Consider the following 25013-nt stretch of genomic DNA (forward strand, 5'->3'; position numbering starts at 1 on the left):
TTCCACAGTCCACAGGTGTAGTGTTTTGTGGGTAGGCATGAGTAAAGTTCCAACAACCTACCAAGAAGATCTGACACCACACATCTCATATATGGAGAGTCCAGTCTCATGGTAAGATGTGCTACTTGATCATGTTGGTAGAGGGTTGGAATGTGTTTTTGGGAGAAGATTCCAATTCCTCCTATATAACAATCCAAAGCGGAAGTCAGGTTGTGGTCACAGACAAGAGAATCAAGATATATCATTGCTTTTATCTATCCCCCCCCGAAAAAAAAAAAACGAGCGTCAAGCCGCACACTAATAATGTATGCGAAAGATATTTATGATGTGCGGTTAGATGTGACAAGATTCAAGCTCTCTTTTTTTGAACATAACAAGTGAAACTATTTCCACTTAAGGGGGCGTTCTTTTTTTTTGATTTTCAGAGGAAGGAAAGTTAGTCAATGGGACTTTGGTTCCCATTAAACAAGAATCCCATGTCCATTTTTCAAATTAATGTGGGGACCAGGTAAGTGATACCCATTTCCTAGGTGGGCAAATAACTTTATCACCTAGGAGGAAAGTTGCTAATACGAATTCAAGATAAAAATGCCCCATTTTAATAATTGTTTTTTAGGACTAAAATGATCATTACCTTATTTACCTGAAAAATAAAAGAACATGGATAAATGCATTTACCCGGATAAGTGTTTCTCAATAAAAACTTACACAGATAATTGGATTTACCCGGATAAATAACTTATCTAAAGGCGAACCGAGCTAAAAGAAAAGGGATAAATTAACTCAACTCCACCTTAGAATTCTGAATTCAAATGTAGACCTTCGACAATTCAAAATTCCACTAACATTAATTGCGAGTTGGCACGTACCTCAACTGTACGGTGGAGCTAAGATTAGAGTGAAGTGAACGGTACGGTGGGTTTTTCTGTTGTTCATTCACCTCTTCATCGTAATGTGTTTTTCTGCTCTGAGGCTATGAAGGCAAAGGTAAAGGCTATATGTTACACTGGCACCGAACATTTCTCTGCTATAGCATTGACCGTTGCAACTTGAAAAGATACACGCACTGGTTCTGTAAGTTTTCAGGGATATCAAGAGGAAAAAGATATGCGAATAGGGATTCACACCACCGGCGCCTGGTTTCAGGGCCCTCATTTTCTACACTCCTCACACCTCCGCTTCAAACTCCAAAGCTCTGTATCGTACTCTAAGGTTCTATTACGACAAGCTTTTAGCTCTGCTTCCGCCCGTTTATCCTTGATTGCTTTATATTGTATGTGTTTGGACTTTGCAGTCGAGAAACTCAGAACATATCGTCGTTTTCAGGTTATACCGTGCTTGCAAGACGAGTGCAAGGACTTTTTGCCGTGGCTACGGCGAAAATCAGGAACCGAAATTTCGTCAATTCTTTCAATTGGGAGCTCTGTATATGGAAGGTTTTGTTATTTTCTTTACCGTTCAAAAAGCTCTGAAGTGCAAGCTACTTTTTACTATTTTTATCTTTTTCGATCTGGGAGTTGCTTCAAACTATACTCCGAATAAATCTGAATAAATTTCTTACTAAACAAATTCAAGGGGTTCGTGTAGTCTACTCCAATAGTTGGGATTAAGGATGAGTTAATTCAGTTGAGTTGCCCACAACTCTACATCAACTATTACCTTTCATTGATTGCATATTTGTCTGGAGTGACTGCTTAATTATAAACAGTAAATAATAGCTTCGTGCTTGTATTCAAACATTCTCTATAAACCTCATGTCAGCCTTCTTGAAGAATTTGTGATCCAAATGCGCAGGTCACTGTTTGCATCGGAGTTCATACAAGCTGGAGACTGCATATTGAAAGTTCCTTTCAACGTTGTATGCTATCATCAGTTAAATCTGCAAAATTATTTTCATGTGCATTGCATTAGACCGGTGATCTTGCTAATGTTTTCATCTGATGGGGATCTTGTTATTTTTCCTCGACTTGTTCATGCAGCAAATAACACCGGACAATGTACTTCCAGAAATAAATTCTTTCTTAGGCAAGGACATCGGAAATACTGCACGGCTTTCTATTGTCATTTTAGTCGAGAAGAAGATGGGTCAGGTATGATGAATCATTTACTAGTTTTGTTTTTCTATACTGTATAGGTATCTGATAAGCTTAATGATTGGTGGGTACATGATGCACATCTTCAGAAGTGTCTTTGTACGTTAGGCTATGTCTTGTTTTGGAGAAAACTGGAATGCTGGAGAATTATGAAATATCTGAGCAGTTCATTATTTTTTTGGGTTTCATACAGGACTCTGAATGGGCCCCATATATCAACAGTCTTCCACGAGTTGGAGAGATGCATAGCACGGTAAATTATCTTTTGGTATAAAGGGATATGAAGTTATCTTGCAAACAAACTTAAATGGAACTCCGAATTTCCTAACCAGTGGTAGTTATATAATAGGGCTTCTAAAGGAAAAAAAGAACTGTATTTTCTTCTTATATTGATTGTATATCTACCAGTGAAAGTGCATTTCTGTGCATTAAGTTGTTCACATTTAGAAGGACAAAGCTGCATAATCTTATGATAAATGGATACATATTGCATATACCTTCCTATAACAAAAACCAACAGAGCAGCACCTGCAAAGTACTGTGATTTATGAGTTAGTAATTGATGAAGTGCATTTATTCACTTGCTAATAGCCACTAAGACATTTGTAGAGAACACTGATGTGGGCCCCACTGCAGTGGTCCCCACTGTGTTCGTAGGACAGCAGTGTAGTTATTTGTTTCAGTTATAGTAGTGTCAGTTTGAGTCAGTTTGTTAATTCAGTTGTTATTTATTTCAGCTTTTATTTACTTTATTTATTATGTAAGTACTAAGGGCAGATGTGTCCTTTCCATTATGTACTAAACATAACCTATAAATATTAAGAGAGTGGCGGCGGCAGATCAGTTTAGAATCTGTCCCTCCTTTCAACAACTTGTGTTATCTTGTTTCTCTTCTATTCTCTCTCCTTTCTCTCACTTTTCTTCTGTTTTGCAAACCTAAAACCTATTAGGATTCAAGACTGATTACAGTCTTGATCTTCTACTTGGTATCAGAGCCTATCTAGGGCTTCTCATGTGTGTCTAGTCTATCCGACCACATGAGGACTAGCTAGGGCTGGAAGCTTTGAAGAAGTTTTCGGTGGCTGAATCTTGGAGATTACCAGAAGAGGTTCGCAGCAGTTGAAGACTTGCCGCGGCTTGCAGAGAGTTGGTAATCAGGAAGAGGCAGCGAAGGTTAGGGTTCAGGTAACCCTAGAAGACAGTAAACCAACGTACATAAGTAAGTTTTTCTTACTGAGTTTCAGAGACTGCAATCAGTCAAGATAGGTTGGACCTATCTAGAAAGAGGGGCCGAACTGTGTTCAAGTTTGTTTCTAGGGTTTGGCTTGCCGAACTGTGTTTAAGTTTGTTTCTAGGGTTTGACTGTTGGGCCGAACCCCCCTCTTTAAAGGTGATTAATTTTTAGGGTTTCATATTGCCCTACGACAAGTCCCACTTGTGCGGACTTCTTGGAGAGTGCAGCTGAGCACTTACTTCAGACCTATAGTTGAAACCCTAATTTTGCTCTCGCAGCAGTGGGCCCCACAGTAGTGATTTCAGAAAATAGCATCTCAGATTGATAGGCTGCCTGGTACTGTGCATGCCAATTGATTATCAGATTTGAGTTGATTTCTTGCATATACTGTGATAGGCGATTGATTTCAGATCAGATTTGGGTTGGTTTCAGATTGGATCAGATCAGATCAGATTTGTGTTGGTTTCAGATCAGATTCCAGACTTGCTTATTTGACTCTGTTTTCTGGTATAGTGGCTCTAACAGTTTGTAGCCACTGAATCTTGATCAAAGATGGAGTTTAAGGGTCAGGGAGAAAGTAGTTTTGGAAACCACAGTTATGGTAGTGTATCTAAAACCGGGTTTCAGATTACAACTATGAGATTTGATGGGTCAAATTATTTGGAGTGGGCTCAGTCAACCATGATGGCTATTGGAGGAAGGGGAAAACTGGGTTACCTCTTGGGAGATGTGACTGAACCTTCCAAGGAGGACCCAACATACACCAAGTGGGTTCAAGAGAACTATTTGGTTATGGCATGGCTGTGTAATTCTATGCAACCACATATCAGCCGAAATTACTTGTGGGCAAAGACAGCCAAAGAGATATGGGATGTTGTGAAAGAAACCTATTCCCAACCCCTTAATGTTGCCAAAGCCTATGAACTGAAGTGTGAGGTGAACAACCTTAAACAAGGAGAGAAGCCAGTTTCTGTCTACTTCTCTACCTTGAAATCCTTGTGGCATGAGATTGACCATCTAGAGACCCTTGAGTGGGAGAGTCTCAAAGATGCACAAACTCACAGAAAGCAAGTTGAGACGAATAGGGTATTTGAGTTTCTGGCTGGTTTGAATTCAGAATATGACATTGTGCGACAACAGATATTGACAAGAGATAGTGTGACCCTTTCTCAAGCATACTCCCTGGTGCATAGTGAAGAGACCAGGAGGAAAGTCATGATGCAGCCTCAACCCTCTTTCCCAGCCTTGACAGCTATTAAACCTAAGCCAGGGGTGACTCAGAAAGGGACCGGAAGAAGGAAGATAAACGGGATCTGGTATGTGAACATTGCAAGAAACCCAAGCACACAAAAGATACTTGTTGGAAGCTACATCCTCACTTGGTCCCAGCAAAACTAAGAAATAAGAAGGGTAATGCTCATATGGCAGTGAACACTGATTCAACATCCTCATCAGGCACATCCCTAGAGACTTTAGCTGCTGTTCGGGCTGCCCTCATACAGTTGGAAAAGGAAGTTGGGAGTTCAACTCAGCCATCTCAGTCACCATCAGCTCCTGCCACATCTGCATTTGCACATTCAGGTACTCGAACCTCAGCTTACCATGCTTCAACTCCAGGTAATACTGATCACTGTTGGGTAATAGATTCAGGTGCATCTGACCATATGACTAGCTTGCCATCTTTGTTCACTTCTTATCACTTGTCCTCTGGCCGAGATAGAGTATCCATTGCTGATGGCTCTCTTGTTCCCATTTCGGGCAAGGGGGACATCAAGCTATCGGATACTATCTCTTTATCTTCTATCTTGCATGTTCCTAAGCTTGATACTAACCTGCTTTCAGTTAGTAGTATTACCAAACACATGAACTGTTCAGCAACATTTTTCCCTGACCGATGTGTTTTTTAGAATTTGGAGACGAGGAAGGTGATTGGGACTGGCCGTGAGACGAACGGGATCTATCTGCTTGGAGAGAGTTCTCGTCGGGAGGAGTTAGTGGATAAGAAGTCTTTTGTTTCCCAGTCTGTGAGTTCGGTTATGCCAAGCATAACCGATTAGGTCATTTGTCTTTTAAATTTTTGAAGAGTCTGTTTCCTGCTTTATTTGAGTTTGTTGAGTTATCAAAGTTGAGGTGTGAGAGTTGTGAGTTTGCCAAACATTGTAGAACCTCTTATTCTTTAAGTAATAAAAGGAGTAATTCCTCTTTTGATATTGTGCATACTGATGTTTGGGGGCCATATCATATCTCTTCTATGGGTGGGTACAGATATTTTCTACTGTTTGTTGATGACCATACCCGTTTTTCTTGGGTCTATCTTATGCGTTCTCGGGATCAGGTTCCTGCTCTGACCCAAAACTTCCATCAGATGGTTCTCACTCAGTTTGGGACCAAAATCAAAGTCCTTAGATCTGATAATGCAATGGAATACTTTGCTCAGCCATTGACCTCCTACCTTCTTAGCCATGGAGTTATTCACTAGAGCACTTGCCCTTATACACCACAGCAGAACGGCGTTGCCGAAAGGAAGAATAGGCACATCTTGGAGGTGGCTAGAAGCATTATGTTTACCTCCAATGTACCTATTCGCTTCTGGGGTGATGCTATCCTCACGGTAGTTTATCTCATTAATCGAGTTCCTTCCCGGGTCCTTGATATGAGAACCCCCCTTTCCCTTCTATACCCAGACGAGGAGTTGTTCATTGTTCCCCTTAAAACCTTTGGTTGTACCTATTTCGTTCAGCTTCTCGGGCCTCATCATTCCAAGTTTGAACCTAAGGCCTCCAAATGCATTTTCCTTGGTTATGCACAAACTCAAAAGGGTTATTGCTACTAAGATCCGGTTTCAGGGAAACGTTTTGTCTCCATGGATGTCACCTTCTTTGAAGAGACACCCTATTATCCTAGGGTTTCTCCTCAGGGGGAGAGCAGTGAGAGTGGGGCTGTTTTAAGTTTCTTTCCTCAGGGGGAGAGAGGTGAGAGTGGAAGTGGGGCTGTTCCTTTACCTATTCCACTGGGTAATGAAGGTTGTAGTGGTGAGGGTGGTCAGAGGGAGCCGGAGTTGAGAGTCTATCACAGGCGATGCAGGCAAGTTGATCCTAGTCTTCGGCAGTCCCGGCCAGCTCCAGTTTCTTCTGCGGCTCCAGATCCAGAGCCTACTGAGATACCTCTCACTGTTGCCACTTCCCCTCCTGTGGATGACCTTGATCTCCTTATTGCCATTCGCAAAGGGAAACGACATTGCACCACTTCTACAGCTCACAGCATCTCACAGTTCTTATCCTATGATCGTCTGTCACCATCTTACCGGTCCTATCTCACTTCCATTGCCGATGTCCCTATTCCAAGAACAGTGCAAGAAGCCTTATCAGTTCCAGAATGGAAAGATGCAATGCAAGTCGAAATGGATGCCCTGTTGAAGAATAATACTTGGGCACTGGTTGACCCACCAAAAGGAAAGAAACCGGTGGGATGCAGATGGGTGTTCACTGTGAAGCATAATGCTGATGGCTCTATTGAAAGGTACAAAGCCCGGCTGGTTGCAAAGGGGTTCACTCAGACTTATGGTATAGACTACTTGGAGACCTTTGCCCCAGAAGCCAAGATGACCACCATCCGAGTTCTGTTATCCCTTGCAGCAAATCATTCTTGGCCCCTGTTTCAGATGGATGTTAAAAATGCCTTTCTGAATGGAGACTTACAAGAAGAGGTTTACATGCAGTTGCCTCCTGGATTCTATGATACAGAGACAGGTAAGAAGGTTTGCCGACTGAACAAGGCATTGTATGGTTTGAAGCAGTCACCTAGAGCCTGGTTTGATAGGTTCAGATTAGCCCTTGGAAAGTTTGGTTATGTACAGGCCCAGTCAGATCATACACTATTCATTAAGAGGGTGGAGTCCTCTCTGACACTACTAGCAGTATATGTTGATGATATTGTGGTGACAAGAAATGACAGTCATGAGATTGAGTCCTTCAAACAGCTCCTTCATCAAGAATTTGAGGTGAAAGACCTTGGTGCACTACGGTACTTTTTGGGTATTGAGGTTGCTAGATCCAAGCAGGGGATTTTTATCTCTTAGAGAAAATATGTTCTAGATCTGTTGGCGGAAACTGGAAAGTTGGGTGTTAAGTCGGCTGATACACCCATCGAACAAAATCACAAGATTAGTGCAAAGGGTGGGGAGCCTCTTGAAGACAAAGTTATGTTCCAATGGTTGGTTGGAAAGCTTCTATATCTCTGCCTCACTCGGCCGGATATCAGCTATGCAGTTAGTGTTGTTAGCCAGTACATGCACTCCCCTAGAACTTCTCATCTTCTTGCGGCAGAGAGAATATTAGCATACTTGAAGAGATGCCCGGGTAGAGGTATATTGCTCAAGAACAATAATCACATGAGGGTGGAAGTCTATACAGATGCCGATTGGGCTGGAAGTGTTGATGATAGAAGGTCTACCTCTGGATATTGTGCCCTGGTGGGAGGTAACCTTGTCTCTTGGAGGAGTAAGAAGCAGAGTGTTGTTTCCCGCTCCAGTGCTGAAGCGGAATACAGGTCAATGGCTAATGGAGTGACTGAAATCTTATGGCTGAGGTCACTACTTGAAGAGTTGGGTATTGACTATGAAAAGCCCTTAATGCTGTATTGTGATAATCAGGCAGCTATTAATATAGCCCACAACCCAGTGCAGCATGACAGAACTAAACATATCGAAGTTGATCGACATTTTGTGCGAGAAAGGGTCACATCACAAGAAGTGTGTCTTTCGTACATCACATCTAATATGCAGCTCGCGGATATCCTCACCAAGGTTGTACCAAGGAAGAAGTTAGAGACAGACCTATCCAAGTTGGGAATGATAGATATCTACTCCCAACTTGAGGGGGAGTGTAGAGAACACTGATGTGGGCCCCACTGCAGTGGGCCCCACTGTGTTCGTAGGACAGCAGTGTAGTTATTTGTTTCAGTTATAGTAGTGTCAGTTTGAGTCAGTTTGTTAATTCAGTTGTTATTTATTTCAGCTTTTATTTACTTTATTTATTATGTAAGTACTAAGGGCAGATGTGTCCTTTCCATTATGTACTAAACATAACCTATAAATATTAAGAGAGTGGCGGCGGCAGATCAGTTTAGAATCTGTCCCTCCTTTCAACAACTTGTGTTATCTTGTTTCTCTTCTATTCTCTCTCCTTTCTCTCACTTTTCTTCTGTTTTGCAAACCTAAAACCTATTAGGATTCAAGACTGATTACAGTCTTGACCTTCTACTACATTTACCCATGTAAATGTTAGACTGATTGGCTGCTAAAATTTTCCCCATGATGCTAACTGTCCATCTCATTCTGGATAATAAGAGAAGAACATAATAGCAGAATCTTTGAGTCAAGTCAAAGCAGAATCTTTGACAGGCAAAATTGAGAAAGTGTCTGGTAAGATGGGTGTGGATCCTTAAACAATTCAATGCTATTAAGGAAGAGCTGTATTCTAGTCTGTGGAACAGTCTTTATTTGTAATCCTGCTTTTGTTGTGCAATGAAGGTTTATTGATGTAACTATTGTTTTGTTTTTGTGGTGCCTTTCAGCTTTTTGGGCCTTTGCTCATTTTATTTTATTTAGGGAACCTCTCCCTTTGTTCATCAATGAAATCTTATCTTACCATTTATAAAAATCCATTGCAATTACCAAGGGGTTAATAACCATTTAAGCCACAATTGGGCTTCACCAAGTAGCATTTATGGTGCATGAACATATAAATGGTCAACTTTTTGACTCCAAAGATTTAGATATGCATTCTGGTTATATAAGACTGGTTTGCTTTACAGAAGCTCTTCTCTTTCATGAATTGAATGGGTCAAATTTTATGGAGCCTTCCAGTCTTAGACACCATTATGAAAACATATATTTATCATTGAACTTGCACTTGATTGACTAAACCTTAATAAACTGTCAAAGACATTGATGGTGCTTTACATTGTTTACCCATATAAACTCACCAGAAGCATTTACCTCAAATATCACATATAATTAAAAAGTTAAAACTAACCATAGAAGATGAAATATGGAGCACTGCCACTGGAAAATGACTATGTTCATCAGATAACTTCTCATCATTACTGAATCTAAAAGAAAATAAGAAGAGAACCAATGGTTTATGAAACATGGAATGGGATGGTAAAATTAGTTATTTGTGTTTTCCATAAACAGAATCTTGCTGGTTGCTGTGGTGCTTTCTCTTCTATCCTGAGTACCAAGATTGTTAAGATCAAGAATTGATTCAATAAGTTGGTCATAAACTTATAATCAAGTATAGAAGGGGCAATGAGAAATATAGAAGTTAATGTTATTGCTTATTTGCTTTATTCTCAGGCCCAGTGGGAATGGCGATTTTGCCAGAGCTGAATTGTTGGATGCAATACAGGAACACAGATTGCCAGTGAGTTGAACTTCTTAAATTTGGTGATTGAAGGGAACTCAAAACTGGTGATGGGATGGTTGACAGAACCAGATTCTATAATTTGGTGCTTTAGGGATGGGATCAAGAAATTTAAATGGCTCACTAGAAATTTGATTGTGAGGATACAGTGGGTGAGAATATCGGCTAATGAAATGGATGATGCTTTAGCTAGCAAGGGGTGAATAGAAATAGCTTGTATTGGGCTCAATTGTAATATGTGATTTTCTTGGGAGAGGTAGCATCTCATGCCTCTCCAAGGGATGCTTCTATTGATTGTAATGTTTTCAGTTAAGGATTAATAAAATTAGGTTTTACTTATTAAAAAGTTCATACTTATGGTGGGAGGATGGTTTTAAGCTAGTGTAAGTAGCAGTTAAAGGGCTATGAGTTCTGTTTTTGTTTGGTGATTCCTTAGCTTGTGCCTTGACTTGTTTGTGTCTTTTTTGTATTCTCTGATGTTTCAATTGTTTTGGGTCTGTTTTTCTTGAGGCATTGCAAAAGAAGGATGTCCTGGAGTGGAGTGAAGGTAGAAGTGTTGCTTTGGGGGTTGTCTTTGTTTTTTTGGTTATTTGGCATTTGAACTTGTTGGTTTTTATTGTTGGGCTATGAGTTCTGTTTTTGTTTTGTGATTCCTTAGCTTGTGCCTTGACTTGTTTGTGTCTTTTTTGTATTCTCTGATGTTTCAATTGTTTGGGGTCTGTTTTTCTTAAGGCATTGCAAAAGAAGGATGTCCTGGAGTGGAGTGAAGGTAGAAGTGTTGCTTTGGGGGTTGTCTTTGTTTTTTTTGTTTTTGGTTATTTGGCATTTGAACTTGTTGGTGTTTTTATTGTTGTTGTTGTTTTGCTGGGGCCACTATGTTGTGTATTGCTTATTTATCTTTTTCTTTTAATGATTTCCTTTTTATTTTACTATAAAAAAACCAGAAGAGATGAATATTAGGAGTCTCAGATGCCAAGTGGCATCTTTTCTAGTACTATGGGTAGGCTGGAACTTATATGTAATGTCATGGTTGAGGTGCAATGCATTAAGTCATTAACTAATCAAGAAAAGGATCAATAATAATAATGAAATTAATCAAATTGATGGAATTTATTTAGGGAGAAACATCTAGATTGAAAGAGGAAAGGTGGTTATAGGTTTGGTGAAACTGGTTTATATTTATTTACTCATTGAGCTAGGAAGGAAAATTGACATCAAGATTCCTGACTTGTACTTATTTTTTCCCTTTTCTTGTGAAAGGACCATTTCTATAACTACAGTGTAGACTGATGCACAGAGAGCTATAACTTGTAACATCCTGACAAATGTCTGTTGGCATGGTGATGACCATGAGTCAGTTCTTTGATTTAAGTACAGTGAACTATAACTGTAATTGTCATCATTATCAATATTATTAGTTCAGCTCCTTGATGTCACTGTATTAGGCCTTGAGCATTATCTTTATATTGGTTTTGAATAATATATTCAATGAATATCTAACTTTTCAGTCTATGTTTCCAGATATTTTGGACTAAGGATGATCTGGAGATGGTTAAAAAAAGTGCAGTCTATCAGGAAACTATCAATCAACAAGCTCAAATTGAGAAAGAATATTTGTCAGTTAGACCAGTATGTAATTTCCTCCTATCCTTTATCTTAAATGCTTATATTCATTATGCTGTTTACCATATCCCAATCGTGGTGGATCATAATCCTAGATGGTTTAGAGGCATAAGACAAATCACTCTACCAATTTTATAACGCTTAAGGGTTCAAGTAAACTGAATCATTAAGTTTTCCTGGTGAGTCTTCTAGAAATTGCAATGTTAATATTGATCTCCTAAATCAAGAAACAACTTTACCCTTCCCAGAATATGCAACATTTTCTTGAACTGTATAAATTAATTGAGCAATTAGTTTTGTAGAGGCTGGCCCGAGCCCTTATACAAATTTAGTCATTTTTATTGAAAATTAGAAGAGTTTATTCATGAAGAGAACATTAGTTCAGTGAAAACAACTTCTTCTTCTAAGTGCTCTATCCCTTTGTTTTAGCTCTAACTGCAAGACTTCTCTTTCTTCCTAATTTCCTGCCTATTGTTTGGTGGATAGCCAGCTTTTTCTTGCTTCACCTATATCCTATAAAACTCACCACTAGATTTAGAAGTTGTTGGAATCTGTACATGTCCTCCATCAAAATGACATATTTTTTTATTTCCATTCCTCATGAGCCTCAGGGACTAGGATCCCTTGGGTTTCTTTGAGCAAGAACCTGTTTGACGGTGTTCAAGGATTTTCTCATATAATAAAATATTGTTCATGTAAGATGCGTAAAAGAATCCTAGTTTTTTGGATTCACCAAGTCAGACTCATGAACACGTCATATTCCAATTCCCAATCTCACATCCATGCAACACTCTTCAACCAATGTAATTTGCTGAACTTATATATATATATATATATATATATATATATATATATTAAATATTACAATTTTTAATATTATTCTTAAAACTCATAGAACTATGTGAAAGTAATAACTTAAAGAGTTAAATTACAATTTCCAATTGATGAATTAAAATCACAGCCTTCGCCTATCTGCCATGTGGCCACACTAATTGTTTTTCATTGTTTTCCTAATTTCAGTGTTAACTAGAAAATATCCAATGAACAATGGGTCATAAGTTGTGTAAATTTGGAATATACAAAATACCGGAGTCTCCTATTGAACAGTTCAAATGGTTGGATCATCACTACATAGAGGCATTTAAAGTGAGAATTTGTTATTTTGGAGAGTCAACATGGTGATCATTTTGGTAAATTTGCCTAGTCCACACTATAGCTGAGTCAGACATGTATTTTGGAGAGTCAGACATCTCCAAAGGTGGGGTGTCCATGTGATACCGATAACACTACAGTTTAGCAAGAGAGGGGGTGGGGATGGCTCTTTTCTATTGGGGGTGGTGGGAAGGCAGCTGGGCCAGTCTTCTCTGATTATTGTAATTTGGTTTGGTACTGTCTGATCCAGTCAGCATGAAAACCATAATCTCCTTATCTGCTAGTTAGGGTGTAGGCAATATATCTTTCTTGTTATTTATTAATTATTTTTTGATCATGTTGCTGTTCAAACAAGGATTTTGAACTAACCTGTCTAATCATGATGAATGCCATTAAACATTTTCCTCAACTTTGCAAGAAAAAAGGTCTCTTGAGAAATATCACATCACTAAGCTTACATTGCGTTTTTAAGTCTAAGTGTTTTCACTTGATATTTTGCATCAAAATTTGGGAGAGTGAGATGTTTTGGTACATAATCTAATACATATAATTTATTGCACTTTTAAACACATAAGCACCACTAGGTTCCACACAGGACACCTGGAGTGGAAATGCCCCTTTACTAAATATCTTTTTGAAGCTCTTCCCAACACCTCCATGCACATAACTCTATGCAAAGAGTAGTACAAACATTTGTACTTGATTCTGCCCAACCAAACAGGATTTTTGGAAGGCAAAACCAAAATGCCTACGTGGTACCTAGCTGGAATTTAAGTGGGAATGCAGCACTGATGCAACACCAAGGTTCCAAACACCACATTAGTGTTCATCTCTTCTTCACTTGGGATTGGGAATTTTCCATATAATATCTATAGTCTCTGCTGACTTCTTTTTCCAAAAGAAAAATTTTAATTACACTGATATAATAATTGTGTTTCTTATGATTCCAGGCTCTTGATCACTTCCCAGAATTTTTTGAAGATATTACACTTAAAGATTTCATGCACGCACATGCTATAGGTAAGCAATTTGATATGACCTGATTGTTAATAATCTTTTTCATCAAAAAAAAAAAAAATCTTTCTTTCTTTCTTTCCTTTTCCCTTTGATGTCATACTTCATTAATCCATCAAAAAGGTGTCATACTTTATAAATTACATTTTGTTTGGAATAATTTTCTAACCATGAGGGAGATCAGAAGACTTTCAAGAGAGATTGGTCTACTTGTTAGATGGGTTAGAAGGTCAGTAAATGGTTTATCTGATACATTAGCCAAACAAGGGTAAACAGGGGAGAATTATTCTGGGCTGAGTTGTTATACTGAACTCTTTTGGGAGTTTGGTTCCTTAAATCTAGGGACTGAACCAATGTATTCTTACTATTAAGTTAATTTAATGAAAGTTACTGTTTCCTATAAAAATCTTTGTTATCATTTAAAAGAAGTAATTAGATTTCATTGCTCATTAGATCTCTTGAAAATGGGCTCCCAAATTTTATTGCATAATGAAAATCTGAAAAGCGTTCTTAGTAGAATCCCGCCTTTTTCTGCAGCCTCATTCTTTAATAACTCAATTGACCAACTTTGAGTCAACTCCTGCAAATCATGTCTTTGACCAAATAATCTTCAATGAACCACTTTTATGGGCAGTGTAATAAATTTTCTTAGAAGTTGGCCTTGCCACTGAACCTCATCTAACATTTCTGAAACCTCATTAATTGCATCAAATGAAATTGGTCAGTTGTGCTTGAGGTGCTGAGTAGAAGCCAAGACCAAGCTCATGAAACCTCTCTTCATGGTGAGAATATTCACCCTGGTGAACGTGTAATTGGTAAATACCTTGGCTGAACAGTAAAATTGAACTTTTTGTACCAGTTAACAGAGCTTGAGATTGTAGACTCCTTTCTAACTGTTAGAATCGACAGTACAAGGGTAGTTTGGTCATTTGTCTATTTAATTAAGGTTGAATTGTCTATTTTTTCTGGGTTTAAGTTGTGTGTCCCATACTTAATGAGGGACAGATTTGTCTTTTGTAATCTAATACAAAGAGTATAAATATAAGGTGGGTTGGCTGAGAGGGATTGACTTTTCCTCTTCTCAGACCGAACCGTTTCTTCTTCTCCTCTCTTCTTTCTCTTCTTCTTCTTCCTTCCTTCTTACTTATCTCAGACATAGGACTGAACTAGTGCTAATCGAATTATTCACAGTTTCACACTAACATTGCAAAGTTCATCATAGCAGTTCTTAAAGCTCAGAGGATCTGTTTATTTGTGTTTGATTGGATCATAAACTTTTTCCATTTATGTTTGTTCCTTAGGGGCTGTACTTAAGTTAACTAGTTTTGTTTTATATAGGCTGTGCATTTGGATTCAGTTGGTGCACTCATTTTTCTCTTACAGTTGATGTAACGAACTAGACAAACTTTGATATCTGTATTTAGTATTCTCCTATTGATGTCCCTCCTCTGTTTTTCGTGATTAGGTCTGACCCTTTAACAGTTGACTATAAAGCCATTTTTTAATTTGTGATGCCTAAATTCCATAGTGCAATGTATTTTGTTCATTTGGTTTTTATTGTAGATATGTTAGTGAGATGATACTAATGTGCACTTATTGCATGAATGAATCCTGATTTAGTAATTTATTTTGATTAATTATCTGCTAACCTTCCAGTTGGATCTCGTGCATGGGGAAGTTCAAAGGGCTTATCTCTGGTATTCTTCTTGTAATTGTATATTTATCATTCATGTGCTGTTTCATATATATTCAATTGGCAGCAAAAGATAACATCTGTTTTTTTTTTTGATAAGTAATAACAAGCATTTTATTAAAGATTGAAATAGAACTATTGGAGGATACAACATAAAATATCCATAAAGAGGCACGAGCTGCAGCCTCAAAAACAAAACAAGATTACAAATGAGCCCAGAATAAATGATCCCTATGCACCCTTGCTTAGCTGGAAAGTCTGCCAGCCCATAGCTGATCTCTTCTCCCATTGAACTCTCACTAATATGTTGGAAGTTAGCCACTTGAATCTTCTCATTGCCCCCCTAAAGGACCAAGCTACAGTCTTCGGCTCCTTCAACCACCCAACTACCAGTTTAGAATCACATTAGCAACCTCCCACAGTTCGGCCCTCTAGTAATCTGTGCTTCCCGTAGAACTGCTTGAACCTCTGTACTTACCGCATCCCCCACTTCAATTGGACCAGAAAAAGGCAACAATCTGATCCTTTGCATTTCTAAAAACTCCTCCAATACCAGAAGACCCAGGATTACTGAGGCTGCTACCATCAAAGTTTAGCTTGATAAAGCCTTCTTCACGGGGCTTCCAATCTGCTATAGGATTGTTCTTGACCAAAGAAGATTTTGCAACCAATTCCCAGTTTCTCAAAAAAGATCCAATGCTTTGGCCCAAATGATAGTACTGTTCAAAATGCACTCCCAAACAGTAAGTAGCCTCATCCCTTTCCTCCCAAATGATACCATTTCTTTCCTCCCAAACCGTCCATGCCAAAGCATCCCTAACATATCTCCACAACACTCTTCCTCTCCTCTTAGACCACCTAAAGGCAGTTGGGTTGAAGAGTCCACCAATCTGCAGTTGCACAGTCCACCTACATCCAAAAAGATAACATCTGATGGGACCTTTTGCCTAGTAATTACTAAGTCACAGAAAACTTGTAGGTTCCTTTTGCGGATTTTTTGAATCATGATGGGGTTTCAGAGGCACTGCTGTTAAGTGATGAAGACAAACAAACCTCAGAGGTATGCTTTATTTGTTGTTAGTTTTTCTTTTTCTTTCTTCTTTTTAACATCAGTTGGTGACATAAAAGTAGCAGTATTAGTGACACAAGGGAGAGGTGGGATTTCTAGGATTGGGTTTTGGGGTTTGGTCAATTGCCCCTAGAATGATTTGTGGATTATGTAATAAAAAAACTAATAAAGACCTTGGGCATCAACCATAGGGTAACTTCCACACAGGTTTAGGGCAGCTTTAGGGTTGTGGGAAATGGGAATGACCCTAATTAAGAGAAATAGCATTCCTGAGGTGTTAGTGTTTTGTCGAGGAACAGGCGACTGTTTGAAGACAAATCCAAAATATTGAGGTGTTGGTGGCCTCAGTAGGTCATTTTGTCTCGGAGTGGGTTCTGGTGAGTTTGATCTGATTAGTAGATCAAATTTGGGGGAGAATTTTTGGAATGTACTTGAAATCCAGAATTGTAACAGTCATTATTATGTATTTTGACTAGTTGTTAGCTGCTGTGTCTTGTCAAGGTGACATCTTGTCACATCCTTTTTGTAACCTTTTTTCTATTAATAAAATTTTTATTATTACTCTTCAAAAGAAAGGTGAGTCCCCTATCATAGCTATGGACCTATGGGGCTATTCATCCTAGTGATAAAAGAATACCTCTTTTTTTACCTTCGGGACAATCTTGAGTGTCAAATGTGGATGCAAGATTCAATGGTACAGAAGCAAAATAGGTATCAAATTCAACAAGCAAGAATTTCTTCAAGAAAGAAGAATTTTATAGGAATAATTGTAAGAAATCAAGAAAGATTCAAGGAGATTCTAGAAGATCGCAAGATAGGCAAGAAAATCCAATAAAAATGCAAGAAATCAAGAACTAAATCAAGATATAACAAGAACAGTCCAAGATCCAAGAAATAATACAGAGAAATTAAATCTGACTGCAAGAAACGAGTAATAAAGTTTAGACTTTACCTAAGAAGAAGCAATAAGAAAAAATAGAAAGCATTTCAAGGACACCAACTCTTGAATCTAAAATTCAATTATTATTGGATAAATTAATCAGTCTATTTTCTGATGGCATTACAAATACTTATTTATGTAAGAGAGGGGTTCACTAGCCCTTAGAGACACTGTCTATTTTCACTAAAATGATTACAATCCTTTCAAAATATGTTTGGTTTATGAGATCTTGGTCTCATTGGATAGTTATTAAAAAGAGAAAAGTTTTGGTCCTTAAAAATTGGCTAAAAGAAAAGCGACAAACCTACAATTTCAATAAAAGAATTGTCTTAAGTGGGACCTACATGATAAGACGTCCTAAGAAACCCATTGACACACTAAGAAGAAAAAATCTATATTTAGAGGAGTCAACCCAAAAATTATAAAATTGCTACTTAAGAGCATTGCCGAGTGATATTATGACAGTCTCAACCATCCACGGCCTCCCAGGATAAGGAAATTTCAAATATCTCTCATGTGAATGGAAATTCTTATCAATTGATTGCATTGTCTAACATGTCTTCGCATGCCATAGGGGATGGACTTTTTAGAGATTGTGGGCACATCCACTTCTAGTTTCACTAAATTTTCTTCCCCTTGTACACTGTTACTGTGTGTGCAGGTTATTGCTGATCGGGATTATGCTCCTGGTGAAGAGGTCAGGCACAACTTATTTGAATATTTCTTGTTCTCCTTTAAATAATAGCACCTTGTTTTTGAGAATGGCAGTTTTATCTTCCTATTTCAGAAATGACACTTTGTTGTTGTGAAATTGGATGGTATTTTCTGTCTGCAAATTGCAATATTGGAAAATACTTGGTGGACCTTGAAGAAATATTTCTTTATTCTTTTGATCAGAAAAACTATCGACTTCTTTGAACAGAAAAAAACTTGATAATAGATGATTTAGAATTTGATCTATATGTCTCTTCACAACAGTACACAATACAGGCAAGAATGGCAAGGGTATGGAAGCACTTATGAATTTCACATATTATAAGAGTCATGGAAGTTGGATGCCTGATTGGCATCCCTCCAAAGAGTAAAAGTTCCATGTAATCATAATTCCTAGAAGGGGCCCATTTAATAGTAGAACTCAATCTAGGTCTGCATGTCCAAGGCCCCATAGCATCTAGTTCCCACTTTCGGTTTGCAAATATCTTGCTTGTGGGTTAACTGGATTCCTCTTTAACTGTTCAAACATTACAATATCGAAGATGTAATCCAGCTCTCATGTTTTCTGTCTTCAATTTCGGTACATGGGTATTTCCTGTAATGAATTATAAAAGTAATATAATATTCGATAAAATATTTTTCTTTGTAAAAGGTAAAGTATGGTAGTCATTGCTTAAAATGGACTGACATTACTGTACATAAGATTCTGTACCCTGAGAATGTACATTGGTAGAACATCATCACAAAAACAAATTATAAGGGGGTTCCTTAGAAGTCTTTGAGAATGACAACCAGGAGTGACGATAGCCCAAAACAAGAAGAAATTCACATCTTATCCTTTAGAGAACTTGTGACACACAAACAATACTTGATATGAGGAGATAAATGAAAAAGTGGTTAGTATAGTGTATTTCTTCAAATTTAAATACTATACAAAAGTTTCAAATTTATTACTCTGTAAAGTCTAGAAAAATTCAAAACAATTATCCGTCCTGCATATCATGCCCTTTTCTTTCATCCAAAACAATATCTAATGCATTTATTAATGCATAACAGATTCAAAAGATTGTAAAAGAGAGAATGACCTTCCTCCCCTATCAATGGAAGGACTAAACAGCAGCTATTATGGCTGACAATCCACTCTACAAACAACTACAATAATTGTTACCCTGACATGCCACTCCCTGATTTCAAGTCACTCTATACCCTTCTTGTAGCTGGACTATCACTTAGGGTGTTGACAGACCTTGGAACCCATCTGAACAACTTTTCAACCTAGTTGCTTGTGACCTTGCTTCCACCATAGAGCCCTTGAGCCAATAACAGCCTCGCTCAACTAGTCTCTAATAAAGAGTACCCCCCCCCCTTCTACTTCTAGTCTCCTCTCTAAATCCAAAGAGTAGCTCACTCTTGGTTCTCATAATAAAAACATTATCAACCTGTGCATGCCATGCTTTTATGTGATTATTAGGAAAGAATTTTATCTGTTTTTGTCATTGTTGTTATTTGCTTTTATCAGTTTGTAGTTCATGGTACTAGAGGTTTACTCGATGCATTTATTACATTCAGGTCCTAATAAGATATGGAAAGTTTCCAAATGCTACATTGTTGATGGATTTTGGTTTTACACTTCCTTACAACATTTATGACCAGGTCAGTTTGTATGTTTTTATAATGGTCAAAATGATATGAAATATATGTAACATGTATGGTGATTTGACATGTGCTGTTCTTGTTCTTCAGTCTTTGTTCATAGGGGGACTTTTTTAAACTTTTTTTTTTCTTTATATTACCACGTATTATAAGAGATTATGCTTTTGATATGACACTTCTAAACATATTTTTCAAAAAGAAGAATGAACACTTAATATCATTTAAAAGTGGATCAAATATAAGTCAAATAGATCTTTTTTCTCACTATGAGAATTAAACAATGATTTGTAAGGATTACAAAGTTATTCCAGGGGAAAGTTTGACCACACAATATACATTTGTGGTAGTGGATGTGCATATTAGGAAACAAAAGAGAGTTTGGGGAAGAAAATAGGTATCCAAGAATTATTTGGGAAAATTTAGAAGGAGAAAAATTTAACTCAATTTAGAGATAGATTGATAGTAGAGAGTAAATAGAATTTAGATGGAAAGGCTAATGATGGCTTGAAATGGCAAACTGGATATAGTAGCAAATGATGCCTTGGGAGAATCTAAAGGGAAATGGAAAAGTGCTAAAGAAACTTGGTGGTGGAATGAAGAGGTTCAAAATATAAGTAGATTAAAATGAGCATATTGCAAAAAATGGCAAAAGACTAAAAATGCGGAAAATTGGGAAAAATATAAAACCATAAAAAAGTAAGGGAAGTCAAACTTAGGGCATAAGTCTGTTACAAGTCCCATATGGTCCCCACCATTCCATGGCTTCACTAATCTTAATTAGGATTCTAGACTTGACGTTAAATCTACATAATGTAGAAACAAGCACTTATTTGTACAAAATAACACTATATTCGTCATCATCATCATCATCTAAGTATTGTCCCAACTATATGGGGTCTGCTACATGAATCCTGTTTCTCCATTCTGTTATATTCAGTGCACAAGTTCTATCTATTAGCTGAAGGTAATAGAGATGTAACAGTATAGAACTTGGGTTACACAGTGTTTGTTTCTTTCATTAACTGTTTCAATTTTGAGAGTTCAATGAAAAAAATTATAGACCTCTTAACAAGAGAGCATTAAGTGATAAATGTTGGTGGTTTATCTTTATTTCCTTCTCATATTTTCTGTACATTGACATCTTCTTTCTCGGTACAACATTGATTAGCTAATTTAGTTCACTACATGGTATTCTTCATATGTTCTACATTTGTTTGGATTGTATCTTCTAATTAAGTTTGTTGTCAGTGTTTGTTTTATATACTCCAAATTACATCCTCAATATTGACAAATGATCTGTAATTACTGTCAGGTTCAAATTTGTGTCAGTGTTCCCCAAGGTGATCCTCTGCATTTGATGAAATTGGAACTTCTGCATAAATATTGTATGCCAACACCCACTGATGGGCATGGTCTCAACTCTTTTAACTGTTCTTTTACAATCAAGTTGGTACTAACTTAACAGATCTTTACTGTTATTTATGTTAAACCCTTCTATTAACAACACGGAGTTGGATTTCATTTGTTGTTAAATTCACTACTGGACTTTCTTTGTAATTGTTTAAATAAATTTTTAAAGATAGATAAGTAGAGGGAGGGGTTAATACCTAATTTTAAATTAACAAGGATAATGACAGTAATAAGCCACATCAGATTGAAAATGCAGCATATACTTCCAAAACTAAAGGAAGGTAGTAAAATGCCATTAAGATGCACTGACAACCCAGTGCGAAGACCCTTGGGCCTCAGAATCAGAAGGTGCACCCATTGACCCAAGAATGCGGAATTTCTCTACTTGATACATGTGGAGCAGCCCACAAGTTTTTGATCCTATCTGCATTCTTTTTTTTTTTTGATAAATGAATAATGATTTTATTAATAAGAAAGGAAGTGTACATTCACCCTAAGAGGAGGCATGAGATGTTACTTCCCCTTAGAGGTGAGAGCATAACCAAACTCTTAATAGAATACAATCATAAGGTAGCGCAAAATTATTCAACCCTTGGGACCCCTTGTTTGGCCAAAGAATCAACCATGGCATTTGCCGATCTGCTAACCCACTGAAAGCTGACTGACATATTCCTTGTGAGCCAATTAACTTTCTTAAGAAGATCCCTATAGCCCCAGAAAACTGTTTCTGGACTCGACAACCAACCCACTACCACCTTAGAGTTTCATTCAACTATCAGATTTTCCACTCCTAGTTGGTTGACAACCTATGTTCCTTGTACCGCAGCCAGTATCTCAGCCCTTGTAGAATCCCCAACTCCCATTGATCCTGAAAATAGGGAGACTTGAAGGAGGCACAAGAGAAGGTCCCAGAGGGAGTTAGGGTCCATAGTCTCTTATCCCTCTCAGAGGGATCCAACACCACTCGGTCTAAGACTTGAACCAGACTCATGACATTTTCAACCTCTACATCCCTCTCAGAGGGTCCATAGTCTCTTATCCCAATCAAACCCAAAATTAGACTGAGAATGAACCAAAAAATTGGAGTGTTTTAAAACGTGGAGGCGTGATGCGAGGTGTTCCACTACCTAGAGGCGTGAGGCATAAGCCTCCTTAAGAACGCAAGAGGCGTAAGCCTCCTTAAGAGGAGGGGGTTAGGAGGAAGGGGAAGAGGATGAAGAGGAAGGGGGGATCTCATTTTTTCTTTATTTTTAGTAAAAATCTTTTATGTTAAGAAGAATAAAGGTGCATGACATTATTTCTCCTATCTATATTCTCACGTTTGTTATTCTTTCTGAAAATGTTTACCTTAAAATAGGGAAGTTCGGTCTGCTAAAGGGAAAGGGAGAGGAATTCCACAATCGCTCCGTGCATGTGCTCGTATTTTATCTGCTACCTCTATTCAAGGTGCTTCTTTCCTCCCTCCCATCGTGTGTGTGTGTGCATGCATGGTTAGGTGAATAGGTGGATGTGGAAATTATATCCTTTCAAGCACACAAGTTCTTGATTGAAGCTTTCATCTTCAGAACTTAAAGAATTGGTCACAGAAGCTGCACAGAATGACGGAAGGCTTGCTCGACGGCCTTTAAAGAACAGGAGTAGGGAAATTGAAGCTCATAAGCTCTTACTTTTACAAGTTTTCAACTTGATTCAGGAGTACGGTGCATCCATTGAGGTAAATATTTGACCTATGTTTACTTGGTTCATTTATTATGGGAACCCCTTCAGAATTTTTATCAAAGTGAAAAAAGGTTAGTACCAATTCAAAATTCATATAAGATGAAGAAAATTTGTAGCCTAATACTATGATTTAATGAAATCACCCAAATTTTTTCGCAGTCTTAGAGAAGCAGGCAAAAAAACTGGGCACGGGATTTACGTATGGCCTATCGAGAGTTTTCCTTTTTCTCCTTTTAGGGTACAATTGGCCAAATTATTGATACAAGTTGTCCAGTTTTCAAAATGTTCATATGCTTATTTTATTATATGTAGAAGGATGAAAGTTTGGGAGTGATTCATTCTTTCTGAATGCAGAAAGAAACCATCCACTATACTGCACCCTCCAAGTGTACCATGGCAAGTCTATGTAATAACTCTAATGACCAATGAGAAGGAAAAAAGATCTTCAGACCACAATTTATCAAAAAAAAAAAAAAAAGATCTTCAGACCACACTCAAATTGAAAATAACAAGATTATGCCTTTTAATGCTATTGGACGGAATGGTTTTGTGGATGGCCCATGCAATTGACAAACATTCATGCAACTGAGAGCTTTAGCTGCTCTCAAAGCACTTAACTTGTCCTATGATTCCATCTGTCGGAAAAGTCTCAATCTTTTCATTAAAAATGAAAACGAGTGTTTTTTTATCTGCTATTATCCAATGGTAAGCATTCCCTACCAAATCGGGTCTGGGTTATGATACATGTGATTATGGCACTCAAAGCATTCCCTACCAAAAGGGTCGGGGTTATAATTTGATCATGGCAATTAAGATAAGGTTCCTTACAAGATAGATGGTCTGGATTTGGCACACAATTGACAATCCATCCCACCTGTGGAATGTTGAGAAAAATCTTAGATGGGCCATTTGCTTTACCTTTTTTTCTTTTTTGTTGATAACCTTGAAAGCCATTGCTTATTTGTTATTTTGTAAATTTAATCATATCCATTTGGACTTGAGCAATAAGAATGAAATGCTCATTTATTGAAATCAATTGCAACTTTGGTTACTTATAAAAAAAAAAAACTACTACTTTGGTTACTTCTTGACATGCAAATTGTAAAATGCTTACGGTCTAAGTTTTTCTAGGTCAATGAAGTTAACCAATGTTTCTGTGTGTATCACGTGTATGTACAGTCACTGGGTCCTACTTATGCTTCCTCTGTTGGTGTACTTGCTCTCCGAAGGAAAATGGCCCTAGATCTCCTCACAGGCGAGCTTCGTGTCTTGAGATCAGCATCTTCATGGCTGAAGAACTACTGTGCCACATTATCTGGAGGAAACAATCATGCTTAAAGAACATCACAAATTTGCTTTTCAGGAAAAAAAGCTAGAGGAAGATGGTGGAATGGTCCACAGATCGACTGCAAGCCCAGAAGTACCATTCCGGGTGGGTTAGTTAGTCTAGCTTTTAGCTTCAAAGTTCTCCCTTATGGGGCCAAGCTGCTGGGCATTTTTTATGAACCCAGGAATATGCCTACTCTCGCTTGGAGGTGATGAAGAGAATATTCTAGAAAATGTTCAGAGATTTTTTTTTTGTATTTTATTTGTTTCGTTATTTTCTATTAGTTGATTATTTTTCTAGCAGGTAGTCCTTGCCGGATCAGGGATGAATAGAGATGAGCCATGTTGGGTTGCCAGGTGTCCATTTTGTCTCTTCAAACTATCTTGCTTTTTATCCTTGTATTTTCCATATATCTCTGATCTATTAATATAATCTCGTTAATCGTTATGGGTCAAAGAAAAAGAAGAAAAAACAAAGTTTCTTTTGTTATGGGTTCCTGCTGTTTAATGAGATACTGAAGAGAGTTTTTGTTTCGGAGAAGTACGGATACACACGATGCATAATTTTGAATTCCAGCCCCCCTTATTATTAGCCCTCTCCCCCTATAGACCTTGCCCGTAAATTTGGCATCAATTCACGGTTACGATGCATTCCCCTGTACTTTGGGGCTATAAAATTTTGATCTGGGCTGATTGATTATTCTCCCTTTTTGTTTCTGCAACTCTGAGTTTGAGTTTGCATTTGCATTTGATGTGGATTCTTCTCTCCGTACAAGCACCATCAACCCTGTGATTTAGGGTTTCTCTCCGCCACCTATTTCCTTTATTTTTTTAGGCTGAGTTTGTTTTTGGTGTAAATCTAAATTAACGTAAAATTCTACCGTTGGTTTATAATTTACACGTCTTTGTTTCTAGTTTAAAAGTGAACCGGTGTAAAATTCTACAGCT

General features: G+C 37.8%; 1 protein-coding gene across 6 annotated transcripts; it reads left to right on the top strand.

Annotated features, from left to right (window-relative positions):
- The first annotated feature begins 836 nt into the window (after window positions 1–836).
- LOC104594687 (SET domain-containing protein) lies at window positions 837–24555 on the top strand. Of its 6 annotated transcripts, XR_016082901.1 has the most exons (16): window positions 845–1212; window positions 1327–1436; window positions 1795–1858; window positions 1980–2090; window positions 2287–2346; window positions 11274–11381; window positions 13478–13547; window positions 15198–15238; window positions 16214–16294; window positions 17905–17940; window positions 19527–19610; window positions 20923–21056; window positions 22378–22466; window positions 22586–22734; window positions 23919–24175; window positions 24370–24555. XR_016082901.1 is itself a non-coding variant. In XM_019197242.2 (15 exons), the coding sequence occupies exons 1-15, from the start codon at window positions 1108–1110 to the stop codon at window positions 22902–22904; spliced, it is 1248 nt and encodes a 415-aa protein (XP_019052787.1). In that variant the 5' UTR covers window positions 837–1107; the 3' UTR covers window positions 22905–23995. The 6 variants fall into 6 exon arrangements, 5 of the variants coding, with proteins under 5 accessions (XP_019052787.1, XP_088755147.1, XP_019052786.1 ...); XM_019197242.2 differs by lacking the exon at window positions 24370–24555 and having other exon boundaries at window positions 837–1212; window positions 22899–23995; XM_088899021.1 differs by having other exon boundaries at window positions 844–1212; window positions 20923–20995; window positions 22383–22466; window positions 23919–24555.
- Window positions 24556–25013: the final 458 nt, after the last annotated feature.

The sequence above is a fragment of the Nelumbo nucifera genome, chromosome 2 (genome assembly GCF_055504915.1).
Source record: "Nelumbo nucifera cultivar China Antique chromosome 2, China Antique-T2T, whole genome shotgun sequence".
Classification (NCBI taxonomy): domain Eukaryota; kingdom Viridiplantae; phylum Streptophyta; class Magnoliopsida; order Proteales; family Nelumbonaceae; genus Nelumbo; species Nelumbo nucifera.

Coding starts and splice junctions, on each gene's coding strand:
- LOC104594687 (XM_088899020.1), top strand. CDS start 1,108: ATGCGAATAGGGATTCACACCACCGGCGCCTGGTTTCAGGGCCCTCAT. Junction 17,941..19,526: donor ATTATGCTCCTGGTGAAGAG/GTCAGGCACAAC, acceptor TATTACATTCAG/GTCCTAATAAGATATGGAAA. Junction 21,057..22,377: donor AACTGTTCTTTTACAATCAA/GTTGGTACTAAC, acceptor ACCTTAAAATAG/GGAAGTTCGGTCTGCTAAAG.